At 37.7% G+C, this 15844-nt stretch overlaps 2 protein-coding genes across 2 annotated transcripts; both read left to right on the top strand.

The window, feature by feature from the left end:
- The first annotated feature begins 1896 nt into the window (after positions 1-1896).
- Ddx5_1 (uncharacterized) lies at positions 1897-10177 on the top strand. Its single transcript, XM_011191135.3, has 4 exons — positions 1897-2054; positions 5659-7019; positions 8950-9128; positions 9258-10177. Coding segments are annotated over exons 1-4 (2208 nt in total). The 5' UTR covers positions 1897-2052; the 3' UTR covers positions 9924-10177.
- Positions 10178-14581: 4404 nt separating this feature from the next.
- On the top strand, positions 14582-15838 carry LOC128921638 (uncharacterized; the record flags this gene model as incomplete). Its single annotated transcript, XM_054229786.1, has 1 exon — positions 14582-15838. A coding segment is annotated over one exon (663 nt), but the record flags the coding sequence as incomplete, so codon positions are not given.
- Between the last annotated feature and the right edge of the window lie 6 nt (positions 15839-15844).

Below are 15844 nucleotides of genomic sequence, written 5' to 3'. Positions count from 1 at the left end.
ACCCATGACCTGCTGGGTAATTACTATTGTTGTGGCCATACACGAAGCACATGTGTGTTCGATTGGTATGCGTTCGAATGAGATTTACTCGTGTATGGACTTGTGCGTAAAAATGTTTGATTTTGTTGTTGTTACATTATCCGCTTGTTTAATCATTGAAGAACGGACGTAAAATGAATTTGTATGTCGTATATGGCGAAACGATTTCATACAGATCGAACTCACATGTGTTATCGTGTATGGTTACTATAAACGGCCCTTTGGTAGTTTGATGATACTACGTTCGGATGGGCATTGAAAACATGTTTTCATAGACAAATTTGGGTTTCATCGTAAAATTTGTGTTTTTATGCATGCAAAATTTGTCAAACGAAATCACATTCGCTGAAAACTATTTGAAAACTTACAGTCCACTCATTATAATCGATACCTGCTCCAGTTTGGTCGATATTATTGGAAAACATATTATGCCAATAAGATAATGGAGAGACAAAAATATAAACAACAAAGGAATCATTATATACGAAAGATGTGGTAATTCCTGAATCTATTTCACTCATTTTTACCACCAAGCCACATTAACTCCAAGGCAATACGCTCACTTAATTTTGCTAAAGTATCGCACATATTAACCATTATATACGGTATAAAGCCCAACGGATGTTTGAAAACCATATATGGGAGCCAGAGGAAGTTGTGACCCGATGTCACCCTTTTTGGTAACACTATATTATCCGAAAAATTTAACGATTTTTTTGGTGAAAAATTACACTTAGGTACTAAGTTCTTTTTGTTCGGAATCTGGGGCCTTGAAAATTTATGGAAAATTTGAAGTTTATGACTATTTTAGTAGAGAGTTAACGCACCTTTAGTACTTTTCAACATAACCTTTGTATGGGGTGGGCGTAGTTATTATACGGTTTCACCCATTTGCTTATAACTGACTCGTTTAGTTTTACAAACAACAACAAACTCATGTGAACAAAACTTTTACACTCTCTTAGCAACATGTTCCGCGAGTATAACAATGCTCAAAATGTAAACAAACAAATTGTCAATGAAAACACATCGACAACACACGTGTTTTCAAGATGTTTTCAATGATGGTGATGTTATAGAAGTGGAATAAATTGATCATATCGCTCATATATTTGAATAGTGTCATAACTCAAAAAACACGATTTTTGAGTTGAGTATGCAGAAATGTGCGCAATTTCTTCGTCCATATTGTATAAAAATTTCATTCCGATGCGTAGGAAAAAAACCGTGATAAAAGAATGTGACGTTCTTAAACTTGTTATGTTGCATTAGTTTTCAACCACAATAACGACTGGGAAGTTGTAACAGAATTAGTTAAAAATTTTTTTACGAAATAACGACATATTTTGTGTTCCAACACATATTGTGAAAAGGTGAATTTGATTTACTTTTCAGAAAGAACGACATATTTTGTATTACAATGATATTGGTGACAGATTAATTAATTTTTTCATATTGCTTTTTGCAGCAAACACGACACATTTGACTTATGACGGCGAAATTGATTTATATTTTTCACAAATAACGACATAATTCAAAGTGGGTCACATTTATGCCCAAGTACACTCTATTTGATCCATTTATGCTCAACATTGTATTTAATATATTACAGGCCGATAGATTTGTCAATAAACTGTTGGCATTTTTCTATATTTGCTGAATAGGAGACAGTTTAAAACTTTAAATTGCTCTCCTGAAAATCGACTTTTTTGAGTTGTGACCCTATTCAAGTAAATGAGCGATATGTAAATTTACAATTTAGTAAATTTGCCAGACTACAAATATATTGGCTGTGTACTCAGCTTTATTTTTATTAGATATGACAATGAATTTAGTTGAGATGGGAGCGATAAATGTATAACCGATTACTTTTTTACTGTTACGATCGCTAATTCCAATATCTTCAATCAGCCTATTAATTCTATATGAAATTAACACGAATTTTTTTCGCAGGAGAATTTCAAAGTAATTTAGTGATTATTTGCTGATAATAACATCAAAACTTTCTTAAAAATGTGAGTATTTACAAATTATTCATATATGATACTTTAAGTGATTAAAATTTGGTGAAAAATTATATATAGTTGAATTTAATTTTTTCAAGAAAATCAATAAGTTACGTATAAATTTGTGTTCGTGTATCTATTCGGAAATACGCATAAATGCTCTCCGTATAGTCAAGGCCGTGAAGAAATCATACATTAACTTTACTTTTCGATAGGGAAAATCTTGAAATAAGATTGAATTCAAAAATTAGTTTCCTCATGTTTAAATTTCTAGTATCTATATTTAAATTATAAGGAAAGTTTAAAGATTTGTAAAAATCAAATTATGAGGTTATGTATAATTTTATTCTTTATGCCACGTAGTGATTTATCCTATTAACACGGGTTTTGTATTACTTAAAGATTAATTAATATATTAGTCTTTTGAAAATGTACGAACTTGTATTTGATGACACACAAAATATTATAGAGTAGTTTATGTCTGTCTAATATTTTGGAAAACTGTTATATGCTGTCGCTACTTGCGTTTCTAATTTTTTTTTTATTATAATTGTACCTAGTTTACAATGATTAAATACTAACAACAATTCAATTATAATAACTTAAATATAATAATTAAAAGCTAAATGTTAGAGAAATTCATTTGCTGCTACAGTTCCCTTGGTAAGTCTGAAAGCCTTTTACGTTTCAGTCGGTTTTCTCGTTCAGCAGTACCGATGAGTCTGGATGCCTCTTCATTTATGTGCTGTATAAGCCTCATTTCGTGAGTCTTTGCAAGTTTGGTTATTTTGTTTACTACTGAATTCACACCAATATCACGGTGAAAGTCAGAAGATCTAGCAAACCAAGGAGCATTAACTATACTTCTTAGTACCTTATTTTGGAAGCGCTGAATGCAGGCAATACAGTTTTGAGTTGAGCAGCCACATAGTTAAGCTCCATAGGCCCAAATTGGCCTTAGTACTTGATTATATATAAACAGCTTGTTTGCGATTGAAAGCTGGATCTCCTACCATCCAGATGGTAAAACTTAGCAAATTTTAAATCAAGCTCGCACCTTTTTTTCTTGACATGCTCCTTACAGCGATGCTTCTAGGTTGATTCCTAGGTACTTAGCATTATTGTGATGTGGTATAGGAGTACCATTTATATAAATGGCATGGTATGATGGTTTTTTAAAGTAAATTCTACATACGTGCATTGACTTGGAATCGTTTAATTTAATGCGCAAGTAAAGCATTGGCCCCAACACGCTTCCCTGTGGCGTTTCTAAATATTCGCTAATTTATCGCATATTGCCTAAAAAATAATAATGGTATTGATAGAAGATTTTCTTAAATGAGAATGGCGAAATCATGCAATTTTTATATTTGTAGCATACAAATTTACTCAGATACAATTTTACAATTTATCAAATTAATTATCAGAATTAATATTTCATTTATCTTTTCAGCGAACGTTTATTTATTAATATCAGTTCAAAATGTTTTAAATTTATAGAATTAATTATGAAAAGCGTAAACCCAGTATACTTACTATTTCAATACTTATTCCAGTGCTTGGTGTAAACTCTTGTAATTTCGGTGTCAAAATATAACTTTCTACCCGGCGTGGACCACTGGTGGTCCACGGGCACTTCGCTTATCTGACGGCGCAGACCACCGGTGGTCCACAAATGTTTATACTTTTAATTCAAACCATTGCGCATAAGAAAAGTGCCGTTAAAAGAACAACTTGTCATCTTGTGCACACGATGTATAGAAACATAGAAAAAATGCGGCGGGTAAAACGTGACATATTTATTTAATTAAAACCAACTTTTTAATAATTAATTCACTAATTTGCAAGCCCATGGGTACATTTAGTAAAAAGTTTCGCTCCGCAATTCGATATAGCATTACTATATAATCTACAAAGTTTTTATGATATGTGAGGCAATTGCATTATGAAATAGTCAATTCAATTCAGAATAATAAGATGGCTTTCATATGAATCCCTAACAGAAATTGAAAAAGAATCAATGCAAAATAAATAATGTAGTGAAATATTTAAATATAATGAAAAATATATGTCAAATGGATAGGAATTAATCTCCCCAAATTTACATTAGCCGTCCGTACCACAAGATAGACTACACAGAATGTATTAGAAAATATGTATATATTTCTATAATTCCTTAAAAAAACATTAAATTGATTCGTTTTTATTTAATTCGGTTGTTTTTGTTTTTGAATGGAAAATATAATTTGAGTTTTTAATAACGGTAACCATTAATATGGCGTTATGGTATAGAGCCTCTAATTTAAACTTTAGAAATAATAATATAATAATAATAATAAGAAAAAGTTCACGTAAAATCAAAGAAACATTTTTTCAAAACTTGAAAATTATATGCTCACTTTTTGCTATATATATGTTAAACTGTTGCACAAGTGCACTTTAAATCACCAAAGCAATGTGCGACCAATTGCATGTGATTTGTTTGATGACATTTGAAACAATATAAGCAGTGAACTTAACACACAAGACATAAACAAGCAACACTTGTTCGTATTCACGACAATGCAATGCAATGCTTATACCCCTGACAGACGGCGGCGTTAACTCGGAATAACTGCTTTAATCGGGGTTAATTCGAGAGTTATCTCAGTTAACTCCGTTTACTAACTCCCATTTAATCTTCAAAATTTTAGAGAGTTAGTGGGTTAGTGGCCGCTTTTAACTATTGTGAATGAAAATATGCAATACTGACAGATGTTTTTCAATTAAATGTAAACGAAAACATACGCATGCTAATTTTTTCTAAAATGGAAGTAATAATAATAACGTATTTATATCTATTTTTTTAATAATTAGTGATTTTGTACTATTTGTGCGGCTAACAACCGCAATAATTGCTTTCTCTCCAATTTTATTTCACCAAAATGGAAATATTATTGCCAATCAGTTGTCATGGGAGTTTATAACTCGCTTTGCTGCCGTCTGTCACCCACAAAATTGGAACTGATTAAAAGCGCGGTTAATCGGGAATAACTTTGCCGTCTGTCTAGCGTATTACTCGTAACGTTTTTTAGGCTTTAGGCATTGCCTTTCTTGCCTAGCGAAAATGCAACGATTGCAGCATGTACTTGCTGTTAAATGCTCGTTCCCTGTGTAGATAAAACATGTTTATGCATGCAAATAATGCATGTAAATTCATAATTACTAAAAGAAATAGTATTTTTATGTGTAAAAATATTAAAATTAATGGTTTTATAAAATAATTACATTTTAGCATAAAAATAACAACAATGTATTAGGAAAATATTTAGTTGCATTCGTTGTCATAGGCTTGATTTTCAATGCTTTTCATTGTCATTGACTTTCGTTTCTTCTCCGACAGTAATGTTTTGAAGCAACAATGCTTGGTGAGAAAAATGTCATGCATGCATTTGCTTTTGCTGCTCTGAGTGTGTTGTTGATTTGAATTGTTCGCTGAGAGCAAAACATTGTATTGTCATGTTAAATGAACGAATGATTTGCAACAAGGAGTAAGCCTCCATTGCAGCAGTTTAATATATGTGCATACGTAAATTATAAAAATTAACAAAAAAATGTAAATACATATTTATAGGTTCGATAGACGTAACGGTGATCGTGCTGGAGCTGGAGTTGGTGGAATGGGCGCTATGGGCGGCAATGGTGGCGGCGGTGTATATCGTGATCAGCAGCGTGGTGGTCCGATGCGCGGCAATGGTCTTCCACGTCCACGTCCTGCACCTTATACTCGTGGTGGTGTTGGCGGTAATGGTGCTCAATTTCGCGGTGGACCGCCACGTGCTGGCAATAATGATCGCCGAATGGATGGCGGCAACAATACTGGGACCCCTGGAGATCGTTTGCCCACTATAATTTGGTCTGAAATAAAATTGACTCCATTCCAAAAGAATTTCTATCAACCAAGTACAACCGTTGTGGAACGCTCAAAGAATGACGTGGACGGGTTTCTCACGTCTAATGAAGTGACATTGAAAGGCGACGGTATACCATCGCCCAATATTGAATTTAGTGAACCTGGTTTCCCAGAACACGTTTTAGCAGAGATCAAAAAAATGGGATTTGCTAAGCCCACAGCTATACAAGCACAGGGCTGGCCAATCGCGCTAAGTGGACGAGATATGGTCGGAGTAGCACAAACTGGATCTGGTAAGACACTTGCTTATGTGCTACCAGCTGTAGTTCATATCAGTCATCAAGCTCGCTTGGAACGTGGGGATGGACCAATTGCTCTAATTTTGGCCCCCACTCGCGAATTAGCTCAACAAATACAGCAAGTTGCTAATGACTTTGGTTCTAAGACTCATGTAAGAAACACTTGCATTTTTGGGGGAGCTCCAAAACAACCTCAAGCACGTGACTTGGAACGTGGCGTTGAAATAGTGATTGCTACGCCTGGACGTTTGCTTGATTTCTTAGAGAGAGGTGTTACCAATCTGCGACGTTGCACTTACTTAGTATTGGATGAGGCTGATCGTATGCTTGATATGGGATTTGAACCACAAATAAGGCGCATAATTAAACAGATTCGCCCAGATCGGCAAGTTTTGATGTGGTCAGCCACTTGGCCAAAGGAAGTGCGCAATCTGGCTGAAGAGTTTCTTGATAACTATATACAGATTAATATCGGTTCATTAACCCTTTCAGCTAATCACAATATACTTCAAATAGTAGATGTTTGTGAAGAAAATGAGAAAGACAATAAGCTCATCAAGCTTTTATCTGAGATTTCTGCCGAATCTGAAACGAAGACTATAATATTCGTTGAGACCAAAAAGCGTGTCGATGAAATAACTCGTGTTATTGGACGTAATGGTTGGCGCGTATGTGCCATTCATGGCGACAAGTCGCAACAAGAGCGTGATTTTGTTTTATCGTCTTTCCGCAATGGTCGTCACTCAATTTTGGTGGCGACAGATGTGGCTGCCCGCGGCCTAGGTAAGATTAATTTTCCATACGTATTTTGCCGCTGCCGCTTCATATTTGCGGCTTCGGCAGTAACTTGACTTTTCTGATCGTAGCTGCGAGTGATGCTGTGGACGAAATGCTGAATATTCTTTCATTATTATTTTGTTGGTTCGTTGGCGAATTTAAATTTTTGTCACAATGCGAATCAGCGAAACCCAACGCCTTAATAATTAATTTGTTTCGAATGCGTCCAATTAAAGATAATATGGGGTGTAATTATAAGTTCGCTAAAAACGTGTAAAGTTCGGAACTAAAAATTAAGATAAGATTTAGTTAAAACTATGCTACAATTTTGCGGACGATTCACTGAAAAAGGTGTGGGTAAATAATGAGGAATTTGTATTTCCATACATTACTAAGAGGTTACGGTTCACATTAATTAACTTAGGATGAAACTATATATATTATGTATGCAAAAAAGAATAGTGTCAGTCAAGGAAACTATGGCCGCAAAATCTGAATAAGACAACACGAACAAATTTTTTTAACAAGAAGGGGGGTGTGATTTCTATATCGACATGTTTTAACTAAAGTCTAAACTAAATAGTCAAGCAAGAAATGCATAATGAAAGTTTGCCATGCTTATTTGTTAATTTGTAGCACTAAGACAGTCTTTAAGTGAATTTTCTGCAATTTTTAGATTACAATCAATATTTTAAATCCGAAGATGTCTTAACAGCTAACTGTATTTCAAATTGACTTATTTGCTGCTACTTAACTTGGCAGCGATATAAGGCTAAATAAGCCACAATAATTTGTATTGTTAAGTAGAAGGGAGCATGGGAAATACATTTTGTTTGGTTTAAAATCCCGCGAAGTGTTCAGAATTTGCGCCAAATAATTTTTGACTGGCAGTTGAATTTTTTAACTTTTATTACAATTTATGTGTGAACAAAAATATCAACCGTTTTATCAAATGGACTTCGATTTTTTCTTATATTTGTTAAATGCGAAAATATGGAGTACAAAAACATAAATCTGTTTCGACGGATTGTTTTTGATGGAAGAAATACTAATCATACTTGATAAAAAAAGCTGAATTCAAATTTAGTATCTATTAGTAATAAGTATGTTTAGGTTATAATAAATTAATCAAACAGCTAAAATGGCAATGAGATCATAACAATAAAAATACATAAACATACGAGCAAATGCTGTGCTTTCAAGTTTAGCTTCTACCAATGCGCGTGCTACATATTTGATGGTGGAGCTTCTCTTAAATTGCACTTTACAATTGAATAGAAAAAAATAAGCGTATGTATGTGTAGACAACTGTAAGGGCATATATGTATATTGCACTTACGTTCTGTGCTCGCTTGTCTGCTTGTTCATCTATTCCGTATTTTTTTTCTCTAAAATTTGCGTTGACCCTACATCCATTAGTTGTCAGTTCAGGTCTGTACCGGATTGCGGTAAGTACATTGCTTTTATCTTCTCATTAAAATCATTCGGAAATATGTATTTTTTTTATTATTTTTGTTAGTTTTTAAGTATACTATATGAATTAAGCTTCCAACATCGTGTATGACTTACTGCCTACGCATTTTATCAAATTTTCATTTCTAAATATTTAGAATTAATAAAAAAAAAACAAAAGAAACCACATAAAGAAAAAATCGCTAAAGGTCGAGGTCCACTTAAACGTAATGCAAAACAGCAATAGTAAAATATTTACTTAAATTATAACGTCTTTAAAATTTATTAACTGAATTAACTTGCAATTTTGAAGAGATTTTTGTTCAATTTGTATGATAAAATGTACTTATATTTATATTGTGCCAATGTGCAATCTCTAAATTAAATATCTTTAATTTTCGACGTTTGCATCGAACGAACGTGAAATTACCACTTTTCATACAACGCCCATCGTTCAATGTTTTTAAACACAATACGAAAACAGATGTTGATGATGTGAAATTCGTAATTAATTACGATTATCCTTCAAATTCGGAGGATTATGTGCATCGTATCGGGCGTACAGGACGCTCAAACAATACGGGAACGGCATACACCTTGTTCACCACATCAAATGCCAACAAAGCTAATGACTTGATACAAGTGCTACGCGAGGCGAATCAGGTAGACAAATAATTCTTATAAATTTTTTTAATAATTGTAATATTTGAGCAAACTTTTCGGTATATATTCCTTTAAATTGCTTCACCATACTAAAGTATATGTTCTTCTTTTCATTATAAACATCTGCAGGTTATCAATCCGCGACTTGTTGAAATGGCTTCGTCGTCGGGGTACAATCACAAGCGTAATTCACGTGGTGGCTATCAAAATCGTGGAGGTAATCATATGAGTGGTGGTAGCGGTTATGGTAATCGGGGCAATCGTGGTTATGGTAACAATAATATGGGAGGAGTCGGTGGCGCTCAAGCATACCAACAGCGCCCACAGCAACCGCCAAATGGTGGCGGTCAAATGTATCAACGTCCGAGCGGCCCCCCTTCGCGTTTCTCAGCTGCACCGCCTCAGGGAGGATATGATCGTAATCAGCAAGCCAGTGGGCATAAACCCTATGCTAATGTAGGAGTTGATGGCGTTGACAAACGTCCACGTTTCAACCCACAGCAGCAACCGCCACAGCAAGCTTCGGCCTATCAACAACAACCACCCCGCATACCTTATGGGGTCAATACAAACAGTCACCCGAGTCATAATGCACATCATCAACCACCTCCAAGCCATCGGGGTCCACCACAAGCAAGTGGAGCTGCGGGTGCCACTTCAGCTATGTATACTCATGCACCGCCTTCACATCACCACTCAACCGCCGGCGCTCATTATGCCGTTCCCTCTGGATTCAGTGCCGCATCGGGCAACATGTTTGCCTATCCTCCGCCCCCATTGCCCGTGCAGAATTAAAAGAACACTTATATATTAAAATATTATTAACATCATCAGTAGTTTAAAACATATTGAAATAACTTTTGCATTTGGCATTTGTAGTAATGTACGTTGTTTCGTATTACTACGAGTATTATGTAGCCTGGTGGAAACACAAATTGAAAGGCCATCACAACGCTGCAATTTTTTATTTTTTTTTTAACGTACAGAACTGAATATTGTTCTTGTTGTTTAATTTGTATGTTGATTCATAAATTTTCCATTACTTTTAAGCATTGAATTCTCTATTTTTTTTTTTATTTCACTATTATTATAAATGTTTGGTTCTCCCAGGTGGAATTACATGCTTTACGAAGCATGTTTTTTTATTTGTGCTTATCAGGAAGTATCTCCTGTTTTACTAAGAAAATTCGCTGGTATAATTTTCCTTTATTTTCGTTTCTGTGAAGATTATATGTTAATTTGTTCACTCGGTATTTCTATATATTCGCTAAATCTCATCATTAGTGCAAACATTCATTAACATTTGGAAATAAATCTAAGCAATTACAATAATATAACATATAACTGAAGTGAATTGTATTTCTTGGATTTTAAATGGACATAAACATACTTACAAAATATAAAAGTGAAATAAAGGCAAATGCATTAATGCTTTTGAATATACTTTAAATTGGGTATATTTTAAAGCCCTCCAATAAATAACTTTTAATTTTGTCGAAATTTATTAAAAAGTAAGTAATTTGAGGCCCTGTGTTCCATCTAGGAACTATGAAATATGTATATATATGTAATAGATTAATGCTCGAAAATTTTATGAAAAAATGAAGCGACTTAACGAAGGTTTCAAGACCGGAGCATCCTCATGTAGATACCAAGGTTGTAATCTGGTAACCGATGTCCAGGGCATACTGGGATTATGGAGGGAACACTTCTCCGACCTGCTGAATGGCAGTAAGAGTACAACGCCAGGAGATGGCGAACCCGATCCCCCAATCAATGACGATGGAACAGATGTTCCATTACCCGACCATGAAGAAATTCGAATAGCAATTACCCGCTGGAACAACAAAGCAGCGGGGGCCGATAGATTACCGGCAGAGCTATTCAAATACGGCGGCGAAGAACTGATAAGGTGCATGCATCAGCTTCTTTGCAGAATATGGTCGGAAGAAAGCATGCCTGACGATTGGAATCTCAGTGTGCTCTGCCCAATCCATAAAAAGGGAGATCCCACAATCTGCGCCAATTACCGTGGGATCAGCCTCCTAAATATCGCATACAAGGTTCTATCGAGCGTACTGGGTGAAAGACTAAAGCCCACCGTCAACAAACTGATTGGACCCTATCAGTGTGGCTTTAGACCTGGAAAATCGACAACTGACCAGATATTCACAATGCGCCAAATTTTGGAGGAGACCCGTGAAAAGAGGATCGACACACACCACCTTTTTGTCAATTTTAAAGCTGCTTTCGACAGCACGAAAAGGAGCTGCCTTCATGCCGCGATGTCTGAATTTGGTATCCCCGCAAAACTAATACGGCTGTGTAAGCTGACGTTGAGCAACACCAAAAGCTCCGTCATGATTGGGAAGGACCTCTCCGAGCCGTTCGATACCAAACGAGGTTTCAGACAAGGTGACTCACTATCGTGTGACTTCTTTAACTTGATGCTGGAGAAAATAATACGAGCTGCAGAGCTAAATAGAGAAGGTACAATCTTCTATAAGAGTGTACAGCTCCTGGCGTACGCCGATGATATTGATATCATCGGAAGCAACTACCGCGCCGTTTGTTCTGCTTTTTCCAGACTTGATAAAGAAGCGAAGCGTATGGGTCTGGTGGTGAACGAGGACAAGACGAAATATCTCCTGTCGTCAAACAAACAGTCAGCGCATTCGCGTCTTAGCTCTCACGTCACTGTTGACAGTCATAACTTCGAGGTCGTAGTTAATTTCGTATACCTGGAAACCAGCATCAACAACACGAACAATGTCAGCCTCTAAATCCAGCGCAGAATAACTCTTGCCAACAGGTGCTACTTTGGACTGAGTAGGCAATTGAACAGTAAAGTCCTCTCTCGACGAACCAAAATCAAGCTCTACAAGTCGCTTATCATTCCCGTCCTGCTTTACGGTGCAGAAGCTTGGACGATGTCAACATCAGATGAGACGACACTAGGAGTTTTCGAGAGGAAAATTTTGCGCAAGATTTATGGTCCTCAGAACACTGGCAGCGGCGAATACCGCAGACGATGGAACGATGAGCTGTACGAGTTATACGATGACATTCACATAGTTCAGCGAATAAAAAGACAGCGGCTACGCTGGTTAGGTCATGTTGTCCGAATGGACGAAAACACTCCAGCCCTGAAAGTGTTCGATGCAGTACCCGCCGGAGGAAGCCGGGGAAGGCCTCCTCTCCGTTGGAGGGACCAGGTGGAGAGCGACCTGGTTACACTTGGGATCTCCAACTGGCTCCGAACTGCGAAGGAGAGAGAGAGGTGGCGCACTATCGTCGATTCGGCTATAACCGGCTAAACGGTTGCAACGCCAATCACATACATACATATACATATGTCTTAATAAAATAAAGCGAGAATATTTCTGTTATCATTATTTTATCCGGTAGTAATCGAAATGTACCTTTACTGCAGCACAAATATGGTGAATGGAAATTTATTGCTTCATAGTAGGTTATCGTAAACAGTTTTGTGAGTCATGTATTATATTTCGATATCTTTTATTTACTACTACAACTGTTGGTGTATCTTTATAGCTTTGGCTCTGTAAGATCGAATGGGTTTTCAAAGTGCAAACTTTTCAAGGGAAAGAGCGAAGAATTCAAAAAAGTACAACGAGTTTTACAGTATCGATATCGCAATAGTTGTGTGGAAAGATACAAAGAATGTCAAACTTTGCTCGACATACACACATATGTATGTGAGAAATAAGCCTTTTTGAACAACTACATAGGTGTAGTTAATGACTTTTTGAAGATTATGCATGAGCATACCGCATACATGGTCCGCAAATGCATCAAAACACAAGATATGGCGACCAGACCTAGATAGTCGAAATAATGAAGACCAGATAAAAGATCGAATAATGTAAATTAATCGAGGTAGCACTCGTATTGTCAAAGAGGTGAGCTTCAGTTGAGAAACGTGCGATTAGCAAGGGACAGATTTGACTCTTTAAGCCATTACAACTCCCACTGCAGCCGGTTATACGTTACCGGAGTTGACCCGGATTTTATCCGGTCAAGGGCTGCCCTTTCGACGATCTAACCCTGTTAGGATCGGTAAGTTTTAAATCTAGTTGTACGTCTTACCCCGGACTGGCATCGAGTCCAACCCAGGGCCTACGGTATTTTTCTGCTGCGTATGCGCTAAAAGGCTCCATCCAAATTGCAGGCTTAAAACTCATAGGGAGTGGACCACACGTTATGTGGACCCATGCTGTCAACGCAATACTGCGACTGTAGGGCCCCTACGGCCCCCAGGAGCTCAACTAGGCAGCATGACTGCCAGCTTGACCAATCCCCCCAACCTTCATCCCGCTCCAATCCTCTTGCGAGGACCTCAAGGCAACTCCTGGTCCCTCGCACAGTCTGTTCCGTGTGCCAGACCGTAATACGTCGGAACGTGACCTCAGTCAGATGCAATTCCTGTACTGGCTGGTGTCATTTTCCGACGTGTTCCGGCCTGCGCACCACACGTGAGTGGACGTTGTCCCATGCTGTAATAGGAGTCTGCTCCCGCAACCAACAACATCGGAGTCGCCAAACAACACCGAAGTGTGACATTTTTCTGTGCGGGTAACACAACTGCAAGAATCTCCACCTGTGCGTCACTCCCTCACTCCCAGGGTCACGACAGCAACACCACGACACACCCGACTCTTACAATTTAACTGCAATGGACTGCAGCGCAAGATCGAGGAGATAGTTGATTTTATGAGTCGGGAAGGCGTATCAATAGCTGCGGTCCAAGAAACCAAGTTAAACAACCAACCAGATATTCTGAGTTGTGCAGGTTTCAACGTTTTACATAAAGATCGCGAGCGAGATAGTGCTGGAGGCCTAGCATTCATACTACACAACACCGTGCAATATCGTTTTATGGAAGGTGACATCGACCGCAGGCACACTATCTTAGAATGTCAAGGTATATCTGTCCGGTCAGGCGATGTCGAGCTCGAAATATTTGATATATACATCCTCCCAGTTACAAGTTGCCCAACAGGATATCACTCGAATATTAGTGCGCTACTTCGTGGTGATAAACGCCCATATAGTTCATGGTAGTAATCAAAAGTCACCCTGTAAGAGAACCGTCCTAGTGGCGTTGGATCTGTCAAAAGCTTTTGACACGGTCAACTTAACAAGGCTATTAGAAGACATCGAGCAAACAACACTTTCTCCGGGGCTGAAGAGATGGATTATGAACTACCTGAGCGGTCGGAAATCATCCGTATTATTTCGAGGTAAAACATCTAAACTTAGGAAAATTAAAGAAGGGGTTCCACAGGGCGGTGTCCTCTCCCCGTTACTGTTTAATTTCTATATCTCTAAAGTCCCTCAACCACCAGAGGGAATTTCAGTTACCTTCTACGCAGATGATTGTACGATAATGACGTCGGGCACTGGCATCGATGACAAGTGTTCGAAAGTGAACACTCTTCGAAATTTCTCGCTTCTTCTCTGCGAGGAGCCTGGCACTCGCTCCCGCTAAATCCACGGCGACCCTCTTTACCAACTGGACGAAGGAGTACAGACTAAATCTTAATATTTACGTCGATGGCACACCAATACCGACTGTGAATAATCCCAAGATTTTGGGTGTCACATTTGACAGTCTGCACTCCTTCACTCCACACACGACCGCGATAATCACTAAAGTACAGAGCCGCAACAATATCCTCAAGTCGCTAGCCGGTAGCACTTGGGGAAAGGACAAAGAAACGTTGCTGGCCACTTACAAGAATATCGGCTGGATTCAGTGGCACGCAGCAGAGGAAGATACAGACGTGTCAAAACACCGCACTCCGGACAGCTACAGGATGTCTCTTGATGTCACCAGAAGCAATTTGCACAATGAGGCCATTATGTTGCCTATTAAGGAGCATAATGAACTGCTTACCAAGCAGTTTCTACTTGGGTGTTTTCGTAGAAATCACCCATGTAGTCACTTCATGGAAGCAGAACCGCTCACCAGGTGCATCAAGAGGTCACTCCTACAACACGTCGACGAACTTGAACAATACACCGACCAGACTGCGGACGCAGACAGTTTTATACAACTCTGCTTTAAATGCCATTCACAGTGGAGCTATTAACACCTTCCTAGACTCCTTTCCAGTGAATGGCGTCCTTGGAATCAAATCACCACCTTTAGCAGACGAAGAGCTCGAGTTGCCGCGTGAAACCAGAGTGACCCTTACGCATCTTCGATCTGGATATTGTAGCCTGCTTATCCAGACTGAACCCCGACATACAAAATACATGTCCTGCATGCAATGAGTCCCCGCATGGCACTAACCACCTTTTTGCATGCCCAACGAACCCTACTCATCTAACATCCCTTTCCCTTTGGTACAACCCCGTCGAAACAGCATGTTTTCTGCTAAATGTTTTCATGTTAAATTTTTTAGATAACACAATATAGCAATTCACAGGCGGCCTTTTAATGTTTACCCCTTGCTGGAATTGTACGAAAAACGAAGAGTCTTTTACGATAGAAATATCTGTCTACCATTAAGTAAAAACCAGTACAGTTATTTTGTGTTGTGTTTGTATGTTGTTTCTTTTGCTCTAAACATAATCAGTTTTATTATAAGAAAAACTATTATACACCAAATTATGATATACTAAAATAATGCTAAGTACAATACAATACATAAAATAAATATTTTTAAAAATTACTTATTTTGCATCCC

The sequence above is a fragment of the Zeugodacus cucurbitae genome, chromosome 4, assembly GCF_028554725.1.
Source record: "Zeugodacus cucurbitae isolate PBARC_wt_2022May chromosome 4, idZeuCucr1.2, whole genome shotgun sequence".
NCBI classification, from domain to species: domain Eukaryota; kingdom Metazoa; phylum Arthropoda; class Insecta; order Diptera; family Tephritidae; genus Zeugodacus; species Zeugodacus cucurbitae.
Note: the sequence above shows the minus strand (reverse complement) of the source record. Positions and strands in the feature narration are given on the sequence as shown.